We start from the raw sequence: 23,633 nt of genomic DNA, 5'->3' as shown, positions 1-23,633 counted from the left end.
ACACATGTCTCCCAGTGCCCCAATCGATGTTACATTTGTTAATAGATTTGTGCATGTGACATGACATGATATTTTAATGATTTTTTATTCCCAAAATATCTCCACCCCTTCTTGAGATTTCATTTTCAGAATGTGAATAACTTTGAAAAAAAATGGAAAAGCAATTTTCACTTGGTAAGCACAATTTTTACACAATGTTCCAGTAGATGGAATAAACTCTAGGTGACAAGAAACCACCAGCAAAACATCAAAATTTCACCAATGGCCAATTTAGTTAAATGAATTTTCAATAATAAATCTCCACCAAACCACTAAATAATTTGCAGCATCACAACCATGAAAACCAATACACTATATTGAGTTAAATCAACAAAGATACCAATAGAAAAAAAAATGATGAACACAATTAACAGTAAACATAATAAGAATTAACACTTACCGTGGGCGAAACCCATTAACAAACACGACAAGAACCTTCTCATTTCGTTCTTCTTCCTCTTCATCTTCTCCTTCACATTTTTCAATTTTCTAACATCAAAATACCCAATTTTCGTTGGCGTTCATGAATTCATCGACGACAACAACAATCACATTATTTTGCTTATGATTCTTCCTATCGAAGCGATAGAAATGGATTGTTTCCTTTGATGAGCTTCGACAAACATGTGTGAGGAAGGGTGTTGTTGGCGATGGTGACACGCACAATGGTGGTTATAGTGGGTGATGGGTCGTGCGGTGATATGGGTGAAGGTTGTAGGTACTGCAAGGTGGTGGCATTGAAGTTTGAATGGGTGAGGATGAGTGGGGTGAAGCTGATTGTTGCAACACCCCGATGAATCACACCAGAACGGAAGAGATTTGGAAATTGTACAGGTATAAGATTGTACAATTGAAGATAACTTAAAATAATTATTTGGTACTACCCATACTAACAAGATACATATAATTTTCGATAGTCCATCACTTAAGAACTCTATAGTTAAACATGTTTAACTTGGAGTAATTATGTGATGGTATTTGAATCATAGTCATGTTATGATAGTGCACTGAGTTGAAACAAAAAAGGAAAAATTTGGAGAAAATGTGAGAATTATTTAATTTTTAATTTTTTTTAAACATTAAGAATATTATCGTGACTCATCTAAAAAATGTATGAGAAGTTAATATTATCAAACGAGGGAGTGTAAAAGAGATATTAAAAAAAGAAAATACATGCATAATTAATTAATGAAAATTCCAAAAGATATTGCTGTAATTTACTAAAAAAAATAAGAATTTTAATATAAATAATACCATCACGCAGGCAATTAACTATGAATTTGGATGGAAATAATTAAAATACTAGACGGAAAAAATTAAAAATCAAGACCAGCCTTTAAAAGATTAAAGAACCAAAATCATAAAAGCCGAAAAAGTTTGGAGACGAAAAAGACATAATTTAATGATGAGAGAAAATGAAAGGACGAAACAAAAATCATAGGGCTCCATTAATCAAATTGGCAATTGGGGAATGATAAATATAATTTGGAAGTTTGAAACGATAAACATGGTGATTATGGCGTGTCGGATTTGAGAGGACAATTGATATCCCATGATCGTGCATCATGCCCCTTCACACGTGTCCTCTTCCTCCAACATCTCAACGGGACCACCTCTGTTCTCTTTTCTCGAACCCGCTCCAATCCTTCTCGTAACCCTCAAACTCACTCTCCTCTCATCCCAGGGCATATTGGTAATTTCCAACCACCCTTATCCAGACAAAAACCAACCATTTATTTCCCCTTTTCAAAAAGCAATCTAACCTTTATAAAAGCACATCACGGAGTATAGTTGAAAACTTGAGAGCAATTGAGAACGTTCAAACTCCACAACTAACAAAGATTATCCAAAGTGCGATTCGCATGGCCACCAACATTCGTAGAGCAACCTATCGCTTTCTCCCTGCCATGGACACAGATTCTTTCTCCGATTCCACCTTCGAATTCCACGAATCCGATCTCTACAACTCCGCGCGCGCTAACTCTCCCGAACTTGCCAAATCCGTACGCTCCTCCAGATTTCACAACTACTCCTCTTCCTCTGCCGCCCGCGTCGGTGCTCCGGCGTCGCTTCCGGTGAACGTGCCGGACTGGTCGAAGATTCTCGGCGATGAGTACGGACGGAACCAGAGGAGGAACTACGACGACGACGACGAAGCGCGGAGCGATGAGGAAGATGGAGTTGGGAGAGTGCCTCCGCACGAGTTTCTGGCGAGGACGAGAATCGCTTCGTTCTCGGTGCACGAAGGAGTTGGGAGGACTCTCAAAGGACGCGATCTCAGTAGGGTTCGAAACGCGATTTGGGCTAAAACGGGATTCCAGGACTAGACCCTTACCATAGGATGATAGGATCATAACATAAGTTAATTACCGTATTAATTTACTACTGTATTACCAATTGAAACGACTTTTGTTGAGAGGTCATTTTTAGATTTTTCATTTTTTCGATCAGCATCTATGTGTATCAGATCGGAATTTGAGATTTTAATTTGCACCGAGAGCTTTTTGTTTTACATATTGTCATTGTTGTCGTTTATTATTATCTTTCAGATTTCGCTTTATTTTGTTAGCTATCTTTTGGTTCCAGGATTATTATGCGGTGATGAAAATCGAAATGGTGAATTGGTGGTGCTATTGTTGAAGTAACACTGTAGCAGAGTAGTAGTTGTTCAATGATTGGTGAGGTTTGGGTTTGTGGGTAGTTGATATTGACTTAATGTGGGTGGGTTTAGTCTTGTCTTGGGACCAAGATGTAGGCCTATGACCCCATCTATTCACCACAATTGACAGAGACTCCTAACCAAATCAAAACAACATTTTCGGCTCAAGTTTCCCAGTATTAATTTTGTGGTGGAGGCAAAAAAAAATGTTTGGATTAAGTTAAGCCCCATTTTCTTTTACACTGAAAAATGTTTTTCAATTCATAAACAAATCTTATAATTTGAGACTTTGTTATTTTTTCTGGCATTCAATTGTGCTGAATGTGGGAAGTGGGAACCAATGGCTCCCTCTCTCCCTTGCCCGTTGTTCGCCTTTTCTCGTTGGTTGCTTCCTCATTTTAATCATCAAAAAATTGTAATATTGAAGTAGCCAATTGCTGTAAAAAAAAAATAGACAATTTTTACTAGCAGAGATTGACTTTAGTTAAAAGAAATAGTATCTTATAATACAGTGAATTAAGATTGGAAGTCTTGTCCGAAGGAGTTACGCAATGAATTGAATTAGGATTTTTAAGGATTTTTTTTTTTTTTTTACATAAACAAGTTCTTTTGATTTTAAAATATTTTATAGGAATATAATAATTTTTAACATTTTTTTAAAGACTTTTGTAATTAAAATTTTGTAATCTACATTTTAATGAATTTATAAAAATATAAATTTATAGGATTTAAAATAATTTTATAGATTTATAAAATTTTAAAGGATTCCATGAATCATCAAATATTATAACAATATGTATGATAGAAAGTGAATCCTGACAATAATCATATTCAGGGCCGATTCAAAATTAATTTGATTTAGTGTTGAAATACTCTACTGTTGAAGGTTGAAGTTGAATGACCTGAATATATTTTTTGTTTGGTGGAGTTTGGTGCTTAACGTGTCTGAATAATATGGGTGGGGTCAATGGTTATGATAAAGGGTGGTTTATTATGGGAATATTATGTTTGTGGAAGATTAGTGTGGTTACAGAATTGTCACGAGCAGGTGGTGGACATTGTAGTGCAGTTACAAGCAGAATCAGATTTAAAATTTCACGATAAGGTATGTTTTATTCATAAGTTGCAAGTGGAAGCTTGGGCTCTGTTAAAGCAATGGAGATTTCGCAGAAGCATTGCAGTCCCTTTCCACAACAGCTCGGAAGTGCCTTCGAGGAAGACATAAATAATGTCATGAAAAAAAAAAAAAAGTCAGAATAGAAGAATAGAGAAGTCTCATCAGTTTTGGTGAAATTATTTAATGGGTGTGATATTTATATATACAAACAGAAAGTCATACCAAATTCATTAAAATCCAATCAATAAAATAGTCAATTGAATTGAATATCATATATTTTTTAATTGTAGAAAATTTCAATTAAATACCATTAGATTTCATTGCACTAAAAAAAACTTCCATAGTCTTGATTAAATATTATATGATTTTTTTTAATATTTTAAAATCTTGATGAAATATTACAAGACTTTTTTATATTAAAAAAGTTCTATTAGAATATAATTAAATACATCTCCCAGAAAAGTGTATTTGATTAAAATTTTAAAAGATTTTATAGAAATGCAATAACTTTTAAGATTTTTTTAAAATAAATTTTATGATTAGAATTTTATAGTTTAATTTTTAATGGATTTACAATGAGTTTATAAGATTTAAAAAATCTTTATGAATTTATAAGATTTTAAAGGATTTTATGATTTAAAAAAAAAACATTCAAATTTTAACAAATAAATGATAAGTTTTGAATTTTTACAAACAAGTTATGGTCATGGTTGAATGAAGAAGTTATGAAGACATTTATAAACTGTTGAAGAAAAAAATTCAGTACGCGCAAACTGTCACAATAAAAAGAGAAAAGAAGGAGAAACTTATGACTTTAAAATGATAGAGTTGTCACAAATTTATTCGCTCTATGTTAGTTTTGTTTAGAAGCTTGATGTTGTGTGTCCAAGCTAGAAGGCATCAAGCTCTATGTTAATCTCTTCACTTCTCAAGCAATGGACCTTGTTTTTCAAACAGGTACCTTTTTTTATTTCTTTTGGTGGCAAACAAGGATGGGGGTGCACATTTATTTGAGAGATTACTAATAAGAGATGAATTTGAGAAATATGGGCAAGGAAAAAGAGGGAGAAAGAAAAGGAGGAAGAAATTAGTAGAAAAAAAAGTCTAAAAATCTTAAGAATTCAGATGAAATTGTTTGATGGATGTGATGTTTATATTTTTTTTAAAAAAAATTTTATAAAATTCAATCAAATCTATTTTTGAAAAAGTTTATTGAAATTTGTGGACTTTTAAATAATAAGAAATTTTTATAAGTTATAAAAAATCTCAATTAAATACTTCTTTGAAAAATCCTAATAATCTTGATTAAATATCAAATAACTTATTTTATTATTTAAAAATATTAATTGAATAGCACAAGATTTTCTATATAAAAAAATCTTTTAATACACCCTCTTAGTCTCAAACATAATTATCTTTAAATCATAAGTCTTTTGAAAAACCTATAAAAAAAAGAAAAAAGTGAACAATATTTATCAATGTATATTATTGTAATTTTAATTCATCTTTAACATAATTAATATAATTTTATTATTGTTTAATCAGTACTTTAAAAATATTAGTTAACCAAGATTTTTTTTTGTGGATATTATTATTTATTTACCCTTATAAGAGATATCAATGTATAATGTATAGCTAGATATATCAATGATCGCCACATAATTATTTAATAAATTGTTAACTTGTTATACACAATGGTAACAATGATTTATAAGAATAAAAGATAATGTCAAAAGGCATTTAGAATAATTCATACACTTTGTTTTACTAATTAGAGACAAATCTATGAACTTATTAAAGGGGGACTGAATTTTTTTTCCTTCCTTCATAATTATTTAAATGTCTAATTTTTAATAAGTAATAACTTTTAAAAAAGTATTTACTATTTTTATACATGAAATTAAAACTAATTTTTATTTTAAATGATAATAGTCCTAACCGTTATCATAAAAATAATAAACACACAATTAATTTTATACAATTTTAACAACTAGGATCGGCTTAGTGGTGGAAATTTGAGGTAGTATGCATGAGATGATGGGTTGAAACCCATAAGAGATTAAATGCTAAACCTCAGTTTGCTAAGGTCATTTGGGATCCTTAACTAACAATGTCAATGGTATCAGAGGGAAGCCAAGATTGGAGGTGCATGAAGCAGTTACCCAGATGTAGGAGTGGCTAATTGCAGGCTTGGGCCTTGGGGAACATGTTAGGCCGCCGGCCCACAGATGGCAGTGCGTGGCGGGATGCACCCTGGACGCATGTACTCAGACTCGACTCCGCCAAAGCAAGCAAAGCACCAGCGTCCAGCGACTCAAATCTCTCTCTCTCTCTCTTCATTATCTTCACAATCGAAGAATTGCAGTGAGTGAGATGAGTTCAGCGGATCATGACTCCGACCCTCCCATCCGACTCGACTTGCCTCCGCTCTCACCGAGCCTCTTCGATTCCGAACCATCATCGGAGCTCCAACAACAATCCAACGGATCCGCCGCCCGACCCTCCTCCTACCCCTCCAGCCCCACTAGTAGCGGTTACGCCGCCGAAAGGGGCAGTAGCAGCACCGCCTCAAGCATCTCCCAGGTCGATGACGTCCTCCACCACGAAATTCAAGAGATCACCATCCACGATTCCCAACCTCAACCTCCCTCTCACTCCTCCTGGCTTCCCGGAAAACGACACGCCGATGAGGTATTGATATATATATATACGCTTCTCGCAATATTCCTCGCTATTTCGTGTTAGTGCCGTTCCCTCACTGTTATGAACGAAACAACTGATAATTGATCTAATGATTAGATTTGATCTCGTGATAATGCAAATACGGCTTGCCTAATGAGTAATTAGGAAACCTACATTTGGACATTTGTTCGTGCTCTGCTTCCCTTGCTATCATCCACTATTATGATGAAGTAGACGCAAACCTGGAACAAAGAGACTGATGAATTTGAAACTGCTTTCTTTGCGTTTTCAGTTGCTCCTTAGATTTCATCGGTGAAGATTAAATGCTCCTGTATAGGGTTTATTCCGTAGACTGTTCCGTTATTAACTTTACACTCATTCAACTTTTTGTGCCAAGTCTATGATGATCAAGATTGAGTTTATTACATAAGTAGAACCTGTGCTGAGATAAGCTGCGGTGTAGAATCATAAGTGTGCAGTTTCGCTAGTCACAATTAAATGCATGAAAATGATAAGAATTTGCATGGAAAAATGGGAAACAAAAGTGAACAAATATTGTTTTGTTTTCAAGCATTAACTTTTGAAATCCAACAAACTGTTGTTATAGATATTATGAGATATTTGGAAATTCCAGTTAAGTACTTTATTTTTTCTGATACAGACGTTTATTTTTTAAATTCAAGCAATAAGAGGGCATTACACTGAATATATGCTGTAATATCATATTCTGTTTGATTAATGAATAAAGTGCAGGATGATGCTTCCATTTCATGGAGGAAAAGGAAGAAGCATTTTTTTGTTCTGAGTAATTCTGGCAAACCAATATATTCTAGGTTAGTTTTTATCAACTGCTCACACAAACTCCCCTTGATTGCTGTTCATATCTCTTTCTCGGATTGCTGCCTAAAACAACATGACTCATTCCTCTATTTCTTGTTTCAGGTATGGAGACGAACACAAGCTTGCTGGTTTTTCAGCAACTTTGCAAGCAATCATTTCCTTTGTGGAGAATGGGTATTGTAGCTGTCTTCCTTCTGGTTAATTATAGCCTGATAGTTTCTAACTACAGCAATATTCCTAATTGCATTTGATTCTTTATCTGACTATAATTTGAGTAAATTTTAAAATGGTTATCTTTTATGTTTTCAGGGGTGACCATGTCAAATTAGTGAGGGCTGGAAAGCATCAGGTCTGATCGCACACCTTTCCCTTGTAAAAGGTTTTTTTTTTTCATGAAGACATTGTTTCATTTAAAGTTATGCTACAGGTGGTTTTTCTTGTAAAAGGACCAATTTACTTGGTCTGCATCAGCTGCACAGAAGAGCCTTATGAGTCACTAAGGGGGCAGTTGGAGCTTATTTATGGCCAGGTATAATTGGGTTGGATGCTTGTATGTCCCAATAAAAAAAATGGATTTGCTGTTTGCTTGCTCGCTATTCCTGTTTCTTCAACTTGTGTTTCTCAACTTGCTATTGTGTCTTTTTTTTGTCATTCAGATGAACTAGTTATGTTGCAGCAGTGTTATGATACATCCCTGTTGTTGGTATGTATGCAGATGATTGTTATACTAACAAAGTCAGTAAACAGATGTTTTGAGAAGAATCCAAAGTTTGATATGACACCCTTGCTTGGTGGAACAGACATTGTCTTCTCTTCACTAATCCACTCTTTTAGTTGGTTTGTTTCTCTGCTCTGAGCACATTTTGTCTTTTAGTTTCAAAGTAGAAATACTAAAACGTTTTCTGTAAGATAAAGGGTGCTTTTTACTGTAATCTTCTGTGCATTTCTTTGGTGGGTTGGGGTTGGGGACCGATGGTCGGTTGTATGTTTAATGTCCCTTATTTCCCAATATCTTATGTTATATTTGGGTGATAAATGTTGTTATTTTTCTGATTGTATCAGGAATCCAGCTACATTTCTTCATGCCTATACTTGTCTACCTCTTGCATATGCAACCAGGCAAGCTGCCGGTGCTATCTTGCAGGACGTTGCTGATTCTGGTGTTCTGTTTGCTATTCTGATGTGCAGACACAAGGTTTAACACTGAATTTGTCTAGTTACATGCTAATATAAAATGATAAAATAATTCATTAAAGATTGAAGGCAGGTTATCAGTCTAGTTGGTGCTCAGAAAGCCTCTCTTCATCCAGATGATATGCTGCTCCTGGCCAACTTTGTTATGTCATCAGAATCCTTTAGGCAAGCAGAACTGACACTATTTTATCTTTCAGATAGCTTCTCAGAGATGGTTTAATAGTACAACTTACTTTTCATTCAGTCTAGACTTCTAGTTGATGTTTGATGGTATAGTTTTCTATATATTCAGTCTGCTTGACACAAGCAGTAAAACTTTTTAAATGCAGTGCATTGGCAAATCATTTGGACTTTGGATTTCTTTGCTTTATGGTACATTTTTGCATTTTCTTACTCCTTCTTGGGATTTGACTATGCAGGACTTCAGAAGCATTTTCTCCCGTGTGCTTGCCAAGATACAATGGTTTGGCATTTTTGTATGCTTATATCCACTTTTTTGATGTGAGTCGGAGTTGATTGCACTGAAATTTGCTACATGATTTACATTTTATAAACGAGAGAGGTCACAGAGCTTTACATATGTGTGGCAGGATGACACATACTTGATGTTGCTGACCACTAGTTCTGATGCATTTTACCATCTTAAGGATTGCAGGTAAATGATGGTTTAATAATCTGACTGCTGTTATTGTTGGGTTCATGATGTTTTATTTGGGAGAAAAGAAGAAAATTAAAAAGGGGAGAGAACATAATGATTCATAGCAAAGAGATCCTCAGTCTCTACGTAGCAATATCTTTCTTGGCTGCTTGGTTCAGAATCTTGTTTGCCAATTCACAGGATTCGTATTGAAACGGTACTTTTGAAGTCAAATGTCCTTAGTGAAGTTCAGAGATCCTTGCTAGATGGTGGGATGCATGTTGAGGATGTACCGCCCTTACCTAGTTCTGGATCATCTCCTCATTTGAGCCAGCATAGGCTTCCATCAGATTCTCCTGAAAGGGAACCTAATTGTCACATTGGTGGTGTTGCTGGGTTGTGGCATTTCATATATCGCAGCATTTATCTGGATCAATATATATCTTCAGAGTTCTCATCACCGATTAACACTCCTAAGCAGCAGAAAAGGTAGCGATTTTGTGGATTATGTTGCTGTAACTTTTTTTATGCATTTTTGTTATTGTCAGCAATATAACCTGTCTCCGTTGTTACAGACTGTATAGAGCTTACCAGAAACTTTTTGCATCCATGCATGATAAAGGAATTGGGCCACACAAAACCCAGTTTAGAAGGGATGAAAACTACGGTAACAAATATTGTGATTCTTGTTTTGTAGTTATAATACATCCAAGAGATTGATTTGTGATATTCTGAGTATGTAGTTATGACCTGAATTGCCTGATGCATTTATTTATGTTGAATCTATGAATTACGGTTTTCTTCTTATGGGGAAAAAGTGGAGGTGGTAATAGTCCTTTTTTGCAGTTTTAGTCCTGGATCTGGATGTTTCAGAAGGAATGATTCTATCAATAAGCAAACCCCTTATTTTCTGTGAGATGCATTTAGAGATTCATACCAATAATAGACAAGCCAATCTATACATGTGGGATATAGTTGCACTATTATATTTTGGATGCTTTGATGAACTCTGATCAGACTTGTAATAATTTTATTTGGCAGTTCTGCTCTGTTGGGTAACACAGGATTTTGAGCTTTATGCTGCATTTGATCCCCTTGCAGACAAGGTATTTTTTTTGCTTGCCTTCATTATTTCTCAAATCTCAATTATTTTATCTTGCACAAAAACGTTAAATGTCCTATAGGCTATGACTACTATATTTTCTATCACTAGCCAACTGTATATTCATAATTAACATTCAATGAAAATCTGAATAAAAATTTGTTAAGTTTGAAATCTAGCACTGGGTATCTTGTTGTTAGCCTTTCTTCATTAAGATTACCGCAGTTGGTAAAAAAAATTCTTTAGTCCATTTGTTTGGGGAATGATAGTAAAAGAGTTGCATTTATTTTTGTATGCAGGCCTTGGCAATAAAGACGTGCAATCGGGTGTGTCAGTGGGTAAAAGATGTGGAAAATGAAATATTTTTGCTGGGAGCTAGCCCCTTTTCATGGTGATTTTCAATCAATTACTGTAAACATGCGAGAGTGTTTATTTAATAAAATTTCTATAGAATTTAATCTTTCCTGTTTTTTTTCCTCGTTATGTTCTATTAAGAAAGTATCTGATGGAAAATCTTTGTATTAGTGTTTACAGCAGAACTGCAGTTTGCTTGTAACTATTCAAATACTATTAGTGCTGTAGTTTATAGGTCATGTTTGGATAAATTTATCCATACGTAACTTATAGGAGAAGAAAATAAGAAAGCCAAATAATACTTCTTGGATAAGTTAAAATAAACTTGATACACTTGATTTTTTAGAAGTTTTTTTTCATTTAACTTCTATAAAAGTTAGAGTGCATAAGTTGTTAATTTCAATATATTTTACTTTCTTATTTTCTTCTCTTATAAATATTTATGAAGTTTATCCAAACAAGGCCATAGACTGGTTGGTTGGTGTGGTGGCTCCAGTGGGCTATTTTTGAGGGATGATGTTTCATCTAAAGCTCATTATGTTAAAAAAATTATATCTGATTCCATTGATAGATGAGAGAGCTTGGAGGGACGATACATACATTCATCTTTGCTTGGTTTTGTGTCTAAATATCGATTGAAGATTTGAGTGTAAATGCGGTTGAGGCCCCATGCTTAGCTTCTCATTCACAGAGGTGTAGGCATTAGGTTTGGTTCTAGTTCTGGTTTGGGCCGAATTTGAGCTGCAATCTGGGAAGTGGGGATGGAATGTGAATTTGAAGAAAGTGACAGAGTCTAGCATAACATTTACTCTCCATGAAATAATAATGTTTACTCCAATTCATAGAGGCCACGAAATTGGGAATGGTTATAGGGGTATTTGCGGGCTGATTTGGGTCGAGTTTGGTCAGATTTAGGATCTAACTCAATCAAATTTGATGGGTTTGGTTTAGTTTTTATCACATTTTTTTAACGGGTTACTCATTTAAATTTAATTTGTTTTCTTAAAATTACTATTTTATATCATGATTCATTCAAATATTCAATACAATTAATATAATGCTATCAAATATCTGAAAGTAGTAAAAGTGATTATTTAATACTATCAACATAGTATTTTAAAATAGATTAATACAAATTAAAATAAAATATTCTTTAATGAGATTTACTATAATAATATAAATCACAATTATTTCTTACAAACTCATTTCTTATCATAAGTTTTGTTACAACTTGATTTGTTAAAACAGATGAACTAAATATGATTTATTAATATTATAAACATGACAAAAAAAATTATGAAAAAAGGTGATGTATATGAAAGTAATACATTAAGAAGTTTCAACACTAGTAGTCTCAATGCGAGTCCCAATATCAACCATATTTAAAGCCAAATCAAAAACAACTCTAAAAAATTTGATTGATTTTGATCTATTCTGTTCGGTATTGATCGGATTTATAAATCTAAACTCGTGACTCAAATCCATACATGAATGATTTTGATCGGTTCAATTCGATTTTGACTTAAATACATAAATGATCGAACCCAAACTATTTGAATCGATCTGAAACAATTTAAATTCACAAGTGATTCATATCGTCAACAACCCTAAATGGATAAACCATTCACCTAAAGGATGTCGTGTTTAACTTTTTTTTTCTGTTATGTTATGGCATGTGGGCTTGCTCCTTTAAGAGGACCTTTTCCAAGGATAGGAAAACAAAACATTTACTAGGTCATATCACATGGTAGACAAATAAAGGCTGAAGTTTCCTTCAATCCATATAGTATTTTAATTTCTCCATTCTTTTTTTTCCTGCATTTTTATTTTGATATATAAGGAAAGGTATTTAACATCGTCAGTACTTTATTATTTTACTTGCAGAAAGTGATGAGAGTGTTTACACATTAAAAATGTGATTTTGAGACTTGAGTTGGAACCGAGATGCAGCTTAATACTTTGTACCTAAAATTATTTAAAAGTATTTGAAAGACTTTTATAAAGTGAATTTGCATGTGAATGTAAGTAAAGATGTATTTAACTTTAAATGTTAATGAGTTAAGGTTATGATATATTCAAATAATTTACATTCAAAATATTTTTAACTTCCTAATATAATATTCACTATTATTTCTCCAAATTATAATAAATGTGTACAATATTTAAGAATCAGTTAAAGATAAAAATATGTTTGAGAATATAATAACTAATAGTATCTTCAACTTTTTTAAATGGAAAAATATATAGGAACAATACTTTTTATATGAAAGTGGGAAGATAAAAAAAAGAGGCTATAAACTATCTTATTTGGATACCTGAGAATATCGTTATTTTTCAGTTTCTATATTCCCTTTTTACCCGTCTCAGATTTTTTTATCTGTTTATTTAATTTTTTTTAAAAAAATACTTTTTAATTACCCTATTGTCTTTATCTAATTCTTAAATACTTTACAGATTTTTCATAAATGAGAAAGAAATAAAGAATTTATAGGAAAATAATAACCATTTTAGTTTTAATATAAATAGAGGAATTTGTTTTAGCTACGTTAAACAGAGATATTCAATGTTATATCCAGAGCGGATATACATAAAATGAAACAAAACAAATTAATTTCATAAGTAAATTTGTTTTATTTATAAGTTGGGCTTTTATTATGTGTCCATTGGTATCGGGGTGATAATAGGTCACATTAGGTTTTTGGTTAAATAAATTAGATTAAGAATTTTATAAAAAAACTAGCAGAGAAATATAGGTCTTGTCGTCTTGTGTATTCACATTTCTACTGTGTTATATTATTTTTATATTTATCATTTTTTTAATTGATATGTATATTAATTTTAGTTCAATATATTTTTTAATACATATTCATTTATACGATTTTTTATATTTCTTATATTATTTTTTGTGCATTACACATAGTCTATCCTATTTTAGTAGTACTAAAAAATATCAAGTTTAATAATCAGTGAAATAAATAGTTACCTTAATTTTTTTATAAAAAAAAATTCTATAAAATAACATGAAGAAGAAGAGCATAAGGTAAAAAAAAAAAAACCTATAAAGTGTAAGAGTTTTTTTTTTCGTGCTTGCTTGACAATTTCTTTGTTCTATTTTGAGAATTTTCTTTTCAATCTTTGTTTTCTAAAACTCTTAAACTATCGACATTAACCACTTACGTTCCTTTAATGCTTGTCTCATTCTTTCTGTAAAGTAACTCATAAGTGAACATGATAATCAGTTTTTATCTTGTTAACTATTCGTGGATTCAATCTTCATAAATAAAGCGCTTGGGAACATTTAGGTGGGAGGATAATGTCAGAATCATAATCATCCACATATGATATCTCTTCATAGTTGTCAAAACCGGTATTGCAAACTGTCACCTAACATGTAGTAATGTAGTAAGCCATACATTATTCTTCTATACCCAAGCCAAATATTTCAAAATATATATAAAATTGCAAACTTCTCAAGACCTTGGCATTGAGACCACCCTAGTTAGAAAATCAAATAAGAGTCTTACTCATGTTTCTATGTCATATATAACAACTATGCAAGAGCTCTTCTTGTGAAACTTCTAGTACCCTTTTTCTATAAGAAAATATGTAATCAAATGGCCTACAATATGGATATGTAGAGAAAGAGAGAGAAAGAAACAATTGCATATATCAGTAAATAGCAGTCACCTGTAGTGGAGAGTATGCATTTCTTTCTATATGCATACTAGGTAACCTGGTATGGGAATTTTAACATTTCTAGCTTAGCTGCTAGGAGTCCCCTATAATAGAATTCAAAGTTTTCCAGACATCGTCCTAAAAAACTTTAGCATTTAAAGGAATAAACATAATGATTGAGCTTTACTTGCAACTTAAAAGAAAATTCCTTTGCCAATTAAAATGGCCAATTTGATTACCATTTACCATCTCTTCCAACCATTTCATCTAATAAAAATAAACTTCTTCTTATTCTTATAATTACAATCTTGATGTGAGATAACCATATATTAAAATACTCAAAATTATCCTTCAATAGTAAACAAAAACAAACCTTCATGTTGCTTGTGGTATACACTTAAAGAACTATTGGGATTCTATTATGAACTTTGTCTAATGCATCATTGCTTAATGGATAATAACATGAGGCAGTGTTTCATTAACCTTTATTGTAGGTTCAAGACTGTAAAACCAAATAATAGCATGTTTTATAGCAAATGGGATGAAGAATAAAGGACTACAACAAATTAAAAGTCATTGCTTCATTAACAACCCTCCAGCTTAGGTTGGAAATAGTTGTCCAACATGACATACACACCACAAACTGTCCAGATGTTGGACTACGCATCCTAGGATAAGCAACATCAACTGCCTCAAACATTGATTAATTGAATCATATTCCTCGATCCTTATTCTTCGTGTATATCCAAGCATTTGATTGAGAAACATATAGGAAAAAGAATTTGTATCAAGAACTCAGTCAAAATGTAAATCACACTTTGGGGTATAATTCTACAAGCTCTTATTGGTTTTCACCTCATAGCTTCTGAAAAGCAATCTCCCCATTAGATGAGTCCATTTGATATAGGTGACTACTATTTAACACTCAACTTATTAAAATGCAGTTGCTCAAGCAAAAACCCAAAAATTAAGGAAATAAATATTCATTATAGTATACTATGATGAAATTAAAAGTGAATTGAAATATAAGGCTTGTTGGAAAAAAAAAAAACAGGAAATGGGAAAGAAAATGGTATATGCGAAAGTTTAAATATTGGCTTATCTTAAGAATCGATTAATCAACTGATAAGTTATTGCAATCAATTAACCGGTGCTCTATGTCCAATATTAGAATAAAGACTTGGGCAAATCAAAAAATGTTTTAGCAGGAGCAAAAAAATAACTTCCAAGGATCATAAAGCATGAACATTTTCGTATCTTTTCTGAAACACACACACACACAAAAAAAAACATTTTATATGCAAACTATTAAGCAACAAATTGTAATACCCAGAAATTGATAACAAAATTGAGCCAAAAAATAATCTGAAATTGAGTAGATAACAGGAGGACCATTTAGCAAGAGAGAAAAAAGAATAGAATGAGAGATTGAAAAGAGGGGTTAAAAGAATTTAGAAACAAGGAGCATACAATATAACCTGGAGTTCAGTTTTGGCCTAGGCTCATCAACAAACAATGAAACCCCTTTCCTTTTCTCAAGTGTAGGCTTAACTTTCCTTCCCAAATTCTCAAAGAAACCAAATTTAAAATCTATATTTAGCCCTTCACATGCTTCAGTGAGTGAGGATAAAAAAATAAATAAATCACAAAGATAGAAAAAGAGAAATAAAAAACAATCATTCGATTCAATTACAGAAAAAGAAAAATCAAAATCAAAGAATTATCTCTACAAACACATTCATACTGAGATTTCATTCTCCGACCAAGATATGAGGATTCCATGTATTTAACCCGAACAAGATTTGAATGAATCGACAGAGTAAACATGCATCATCTTCCACGAACCTGTTCCCAAGAATCCAAAATAGATTAAATTTTTATGAAAGTAAAAGATGATAAACAAACAAAGAAAAACATACGCAACATCATGCATGTACGAAAGAGAAATCATTAGAATGCAAATGCCAAATAGAAGAAAGAAACTAAGAAAATGTGTGAATTCTAGAATCATCATCATTTTTGCACCATATAACTGCGACCCATCATGGATGAGAATGATTGGATGTTGAGAACAAAAAAATAGTGACAATATGAATGAGAGATAAAAATATAGCATAATTGGAAAGATAAAATGGTGGAGAGATAGGAATATATGGGGAGTTGAATGGAAAAAATGTTTCCAACACTCTCTGTTGGGAAGAATACATAAAAGAAGAGTGAGTGTTAGTTTTGTATGTATCAATTTATTTAACATTCCCTATCATGATTTCAAAAGAGAGAAGATGATTTCAAAACAAACGTGTACTTTCCTTGAATTTGTATAATTTTTAAAAATATTTAAGGGTATAATTGTCTTAAAAATATAGTAACCAAAAAGTGGTTAACAAAAGGGATATCTTTTTTTTATCTATTATTATAGATGTATTTGGTCAAAAAAGCTAGATTTAGGTCATTAAAAAATCTTTAGATATAACAATATCATATGTAAATAATAATAATAATAATAATAATAATAATAATAATAATAATAATAGTAATAATAATAAACTATGAGAACATAAACAAATAAGAATATATTTTTAAAATGGACAAATAAAAAGAGTCTAATGTAGTATTTATGTTCTCTTTCATTTATAAGCTTCAAAGGAAAAAAATTCTCATCTTTTTAAGAATTAAAATAACAGTAATAATTGTTTTTTAATTATGTAGTTACCATTATTTAATTTTAAAATATTTAATACATTTATGGTAAATGAAAGAATTTCATAATAAGAAAACTAATATAAATATATTAAGAGAAAAAAAGACTATACATTGATAGTATAAAATATAGTCATTCAATCGTAATTTATCATATATGATAAGTTTGATTTTTAAAATAATTATTTCAAAATAATTAAAATGATAATTTATAATTTAATAACAATGTAAAATTATTTTATGCCGATAGTGTATAGACATTAAACTTATATATTAATTGTATTCAATGTACCAAAATATTAATAGAAATGCTGACAAATATATATCAAACCATGATTTTTGTCCAAACAAATTTTGCATTTTGTTAATTACAATAATATTTGTTACAAAATTGATATAGCATTGATACTCTTTTTACTAATCAATATATTATCTTTTGCAATGTGGTTAGGTTAAATGTGTTTGTATTTATGATTGGATATTAGATTTCCAGAAATATTATTTTTAGGAATAATATTTTTAAAAAATCTTTTATATTTATGTTTAGTATTTTTATATAGTTGAAAATACATGTCCAGTAATACTTGATGATGATAAATAAGATAAAATAGAATGATGAATGAATGTTTAGGAATAAGCTTTCTCTAACAATAATATTTTCTACAATAAAATATAAGTTTGGTTTCCTATTTTGTTAATTTGTAATTTTGATTCTTATCCATGTAAAATTAGTCTCTCACCAAGTAAGTTAACACACCTATGCTCTCTGAAAAAAAAAAATCATTATTTTGATTTTCTTATTTTAAAATATAGACATTCGGTCCTTCAGTTCTTGAAAAGAAAAAAAAAGTATTTTTGATCCAATCCTAATTTTTTATCTATATTTATTTCTTTATTTCTTAAATAAATATGTTAAGACTAAGGTTCAATTATATCAAAATAAAACATATAAAAATTAAATTAAACAAAAATTACATCTTTTTTTAAAAATTAGGGACTAAATATTTCTATTTTAAAACTTAAGTTTAATTATTTATTTAGTTCCTATAATTTTCAAACTTATCCCTTTTAGTCTTAGTCTTTGTAGTTAATAGGTAGATTTTTTAGATCTTGGAGTTTACATTTTAATTCCTAAAAAGTTTGTCCTCATTAGTTAAAGAATTTTAACCGCAAAATCCTTTTGAAAATTAAGATGTAAACTTCATTAATTAAAACTATATGGACCAAATGAGTAATTAAATATAAAACTTAAAATGGGAAACAAAAATTGCAAATTGGGTAACATAGGAGACCATTTTTTTTATTTTAGCTTATTTTAAAACTTGAATAAATTGTTTGAAGATTTTAATGGTCACTCTTGATATAATAGTTAGATTGTTGGTTATCATAAAAGTTATTTGTTGTATCAATAGAATGCTAAGAAACTCTCACATATCCTTTTGTCTCTGGTGCTAAAAAAATGAAAATAGAACAAAAAATATTAAAGAATGATCTAATTTTGCTATTTGTAATGACCTAAAAGTAGCTTTGGTAATAGCACACCACAATGTGTTTTTTTAAATAGGCGTTGGTAGCAATAGGATGTTCGCCTCCGATGAACAAGCATGTTTGTTAGCTATCACACACAACAAGAACAAATCATTTCTTCATGGGCTAGATTTGACTATTCAAATTATCTAGGCAGTGTTATAACCATTAAGTTTAAATGAAGGTTGAGAATGGAAATGCAAATTTTGGATTAAAATAAAATTATGAATTTTCAAAAATTAAGGACTAAATGTTTTTACTTTAAAATAAAAAAAGAAAATTATCTATTTGACAAGATATGAGACAAAAAGTTATATTTTAACTCATTTTAAAACTTAAATAAATTATTTTAAGATTTTTATACTACCATCAAATTATAAATAATTGTTGATATAACATTTAAAATAATTATCATAAAAATCAATAAATTAATCATACATGTTGAACTATAATTAGAGAATAATATAAAATTATTTTATAATTCATAACCTATTTTTTTTATTTAAAACATACACCTCTGTAATAACATTTTATTTCTTTCAAAAATAAATAAGAAAAATAATATAATTAATCTGCAAAGACATTTAAATTGTGATTGGTATGTTATATTTATTTCTTGTTTAAATCGCATTAGTGCATTACAAACTTGGATTGATGTCCGTTCCACCGGGGTGAAAAATAAAATAAAACTGAAGTACACGGTGCACGCAATAAAATATGCAATGTGTTAGACGCACTTCACCTACTTTTTATGCTTTGTTTACCCATTTTAATTACCGAGACAAAATAACCATTACTCATAGAATGATAGAGTTTGGATTATTAATTAGCACACACAAAATTAGACAAGTGTAAGTGTAAGAATAATATTATCTTTATTTCATATTTATAATTTTTTTAATTTTCTCTATAGTCTATTGCTCTATCATGTATTTTTTGTCACTTCTCCTTATATTTCTCTTTTTGTTATAAAAATGCTGTAAAAGAATTAGAATAATGTTTCTCTTCTTCTATTGATGCTACTATATTACGTATTTTTATAAAAAAAAACTTTTATCGCTCAAACTGACACATTTCAGCACACTAAAATAAAGACTTATAAATAATAGTATTTAAAACACTTAATGAGTCGACACTTGTCGATATATATATCCTTAATTATGCAAAAATGATAGGAAGTTCATGTGTTTGTTCATTCCATTAATCATATGTTTGTCATGGTCTCAATCGAGTAAAGTTTGCATGTTTTGCGAATCAACAAATACATAAAACAAAATGAGAGAAAAAAAAAAAAGAAATTGTAGTTAGACATTGTTGTTAAGAAATGGATAATTGACTATAATTATTTACATTGAATGAGATTGGCTAGGACCTTTATTTTTTTTTAAAAAAAAAAGATTGACTAAGACCTTTTGCTTAAAAAAACACTCAAATGTTAGTGTTTTAACATTAATTGAAAACTCTCGTCCCAATATCCCATCCTCCTCAAACCATGGATAAAAAAGATAAATGTTATCTGTAAAACAAATTAGCAAATTATACAAATAAAAAAGAATGAAGTAAGAAATATAATAAATGATATATATATATATATAAAAGTAGTGTTGTATAAATTGTTATAAAACTAAATAATACATCAATTATCACTGGCGTGTTTAAATCCTCGAAACACAGTTTTCACACCAGGAGTTGCAAGTTAGTTATAAACATGAGATTCTAACAGAATTACGTAACTCTTGCAGAGAATTCATGAGTTGAAGGATTCTTTTCTTCTCATCTTGAGACTTGAAGTTCAGGGCTAGGGGAACTAAGATTTGAAGCACCAAATTTACGATGGATTAATCAGTTATGCCTGTTGTTTTGTTTTCTCCATATTTATAAGGTAGACTTATAATTCTGTGCTAGTGGACGAGAAATCCTAACTTAAATTCTTTATAAACTGAATTTTCATTCTTAACTAAGTTATAATCTTGTATTTAATTATTTGTTTCTAACCATAATGTCTTTATAAATTAGCAACTCAATTATTTTTTCACCTTTTCTTACAGTTGAAAAATTGGAATAATAGTAATTAAAACTGAAGCAAAATATATAGCATAACTAATGATGTTATAGGGATCGAGATTAAAAAAATTACGAGACACTTGAATTCTCAAATCTACACTTGCTCTACTTATTTTTTTAAAAGAATTTAAAGTTTCTAATCAGGAAAAATGGTTAAACTATCTAGAAATTAAATTTCAACCATTATTGTAAATTTAATCTTCATTTGCGTTTTAGAACTTGAATGAGAATATCATTTTAGTTGCTTGAATCGAGGGTCTCAAATATTCATAAAAAAGCGAGGGTCTCAAAGCATCATTACCATGATGCCACTTACATAATAAGTTATGGCCCATTGTAGTTTAGATCTAGTTTTACTTGATTATCCTTTCACTATCACTTTAATTTTAACTTTTATACTCAAAGCCCTCATATTCAAGGCTTAACTAAAATAGCCATAATTTTGAAATTTTTTTATCTAATTTCCAATTTCGAGACAATATTTTTTAGGGGTCTTCTAAGGTTGAATTTAGTTGGATTTAATTAAATTGGCTAGTTTTTTTTTTGAAGTAAATTGAGTTTGTGCAAAAAAAAAAATCCCATCTCAACCCAACCATAAACCGATTGTTAATCAGGTCTCAATGTTTACAAATTATTTTTTATTTTGTAAAAGTTAAATCTTTTTAGAATAATAATTTATTTTTACTTAAAGATTTATCAGCATGTAATGAATAAATATATTAAAAAAACAAATTATGATAATATTTGACTAATATAATTAATTATTTTAATGTTAATATGATATTTTGTTGTATATAATGTGTTTTTATTCAATAATTAATTTTTATATAATAATAAATCTAATTATATGATATGAATTGTGTCGGATTGAGTGAAGTTTTTAAATAATAAAATTCATTATCCAATCTGTATGTAATAAAACCTTAATTAAATTGCATAAAATTTGATTTGAATACTTAAAAAATTCAGTTTAATATAATTAAATCGTGTTAAGTCACGAATTAACCGTCACCCATAAATATCCTAATATTTTTACCAACTTTGTATTACTTGTTATGAGTAAAGTACTTTGTTGAGTAATACATAAAACAATTTTAGTACAGTGTATTACATTTATTTTCTTGAAAGATTACATATTATTTTCCCATATAATTTTAAACACTTATTTTTATATAATCAGGAGGTGGAGGTGTAATTTTTAAAAATACACTTTTTTCTTGCAAGAGATTCAATATGTTACAGTACAATCAAATTAATGCGAACAAATCTCTTGAATGTGATAAGCAATTAGGATCCTATTAGGATTGTTTTTTTCATAAATATTTATAGAGAAGAAATTGAAAATGTAAAATAAATTAAATCTTTCTCATAAGTTATAATCAATTTATCCTCTTAAACTTTTATAGAGACTTTTTCATTTATCTTCTCTAAAAATTAAAATGTATAAGTTGATCTTAATTTATAAAAGATTTTTTTTTTATTTTACATTTTATTCTCTTATCCTATATAAATACTTATTTAAAAATTTGTCCAAAGAGAACGAGTGTCTTCAAAGTTATTTATCTTTTATATAAAAATTTAATATCATTATGAATTTGAAAGATTAAGTGAAAATTTAAATATTATCATTATCAATTTTGAAATATTGTTTAGAATTTACATTTTATTTTCAAAATTGTAAAATTAATAATAGTAGCTCATAACTAGTTGATGTTTAGCTTTTCAGGGTAATATTAAATATTTTTTTTTATTTATATCTCTTATAATATTAATGATGAACAATAAAATTTATAAATAAATTAATAATAATATAAGATTAATTTTGTAAAATTATTTCTTTTTTTTATCTATTTATTATTTTTTCTTTGTATATATAAAATAATATAGGACTAGTATTATTTTGGGACAGAAGGAATAATAATTTATATATTTAAACATATCGAAACATAATACAGATAGTATTAATACATTTAAAAATACATATTTTTAATTAGAAGAAAAACAATGCAATTTAAATACATATAAAAAAGAGACTGTAATTTACTGAACAATTTAACCAACATATTTATTGTCTCTTAATTAAGTACAAAAGTTTATTTAGTTTTGTAAGATGACTGTTGGGCGCAAAAAAGAATATGTAATTTCCTTTTTCAATTTTTCTGGGTTGATTATACGCCTTTAGACGTTTATAACCTGCTTTCAAATTCTTAAAACAATCCGAAGCACATGTAAATTGATACAAACATTATTTAACTCTCGAATAATAAAAAACATCGAATGCGGTCCAAAACTTCACACTATTAATTTGTTTTTAAAATGCAATACTTTATGAGAGAAAAATATAATTTGACCAAAACGGAAGTTCTCAAAGTCTGGTTTGTCGTCTAAACAATACTATACTTAACGCCTTAACGCGATGCGAGGAGAAAGTTTTTAGCTGACCAATGCCACCACTATAAAATTAAAGGTCCCCTCGACGAACTCATAAGATAGTAGTATTATTTTGGATTACTGTAAAATATTTATTAATAATTTATTTTTATTAAAAATTTATAATACAGTAATAATTTTTTTATTAAAATCTAACTGTCTATTAATTTATTTTTAATAAAATTAATTTTATTTTATTTTGGTTTAGATCAAATATATTTTTTATTAAAAATAATTTTATTTAAATCAGTTAAGATAATTATTATGATCACATATATTTTATTTTATTTTGGTTAAGTTAAAATATAATTATTAATGATCACATATATTTTATTTTGATTAAGTTAAAATAATTTTAAGTAATTTGATTTACTTGTTTGGGAATGTTAATTTTATTTTTTTAATCAGCATTTAAAAGATATTACTAGTAACGGTTATTGAAGATGACAAAAGATACACTGTACTAAGACGTTGTAAATTAATAAGTAATGAAGTTGAATAGAAAGAAGAAAGAGTGGGAAGCAAATACTACTAGTACTGGTCATAAAGTATAGGAAAAGATCACATCCATGCAGTAGTGGACTGCAACCTAACGTTTGAGTTGACTCAGAAC

At 29.6% G+C, this 23,633-nt stretch overlaps 2 protein-coding genes across 2 annotated transcripts; both read left to right on the top strand.

The window, feature by feature from the left end:
- Positions 1 to 1,689: 1,689 nt before the first annotated feature.
- Positions 1,690 to 2,551, top strand: LOC100814909 (uncharacterized). Its single transcript, XM_003543434.5, has one exon. The coding sequence runs from the start codon at positions 1,902 to 1,904 to the stop codon at positions 2,364 to 2,366; it is 465 nt and encodes a 154-aa protein (XP_003543482.1). The 5' UTR covers positions 1,690 to 1,901; the 3' UTR covers positions 2,367 to 2,551.
- Positions 2,552 to 5,937: 3,386 nt separating this feature from the next.
- On the top strand, positions 5,938 to 10,875 carry LOC100814534 (vacuolar fusion protein MON1 homolog). Its single transcript, XM_003541946.5, has 14 exons — positions 5,938 to 6,506; positions 7,251 to 7,330; positions 7,440 to 7,511; positions 7,647 to 7,686; positions 7,765 to 7,866; positions 8,053 to 8,174; positions 8,400 to 8,532; positions 8,605 to 8,696; positions 8,951 to 9,032; positions 9,122 to 9,186; positions 9,370 to 9,657; positions 9,744 to 9,835; positions 10,210 to 10,274; positions 10,570 to 10,875. The coding sequence occupies exons 1-14, from the start codon at positions 6,189 to 6,191 to the stop codon at positions 10,663 to 10,665; spliced, it is 1,647 nt and encodes a 548-aa protein (XP_003541994.1). The 5' UTR covers positions 5,938 to 6,188; the 3' UTR covers positions 10,666 to 10,875.
- The last annotated feature ends 12,758 nt before the right edge of the window (positions 10,876 to 23,633 follow it).

Source organism: Glycine max, chromosome 13, assembly GCF_000004515.6.
Source record: "Glycine max cultivar Williams 82 chromosome 13, Glycine_max_v4.0, whole genome shotgun sequence".
NCBI classification, from domain to species: Eukaryota; Viridiplantae; Streptophyta; class Magnoliopsida; order Fabales; family Fabaceae; genus Glycine; species Glycine max.
This window is presented reverse-complemented; position numbering and strand designations above follow the sequence as displayed.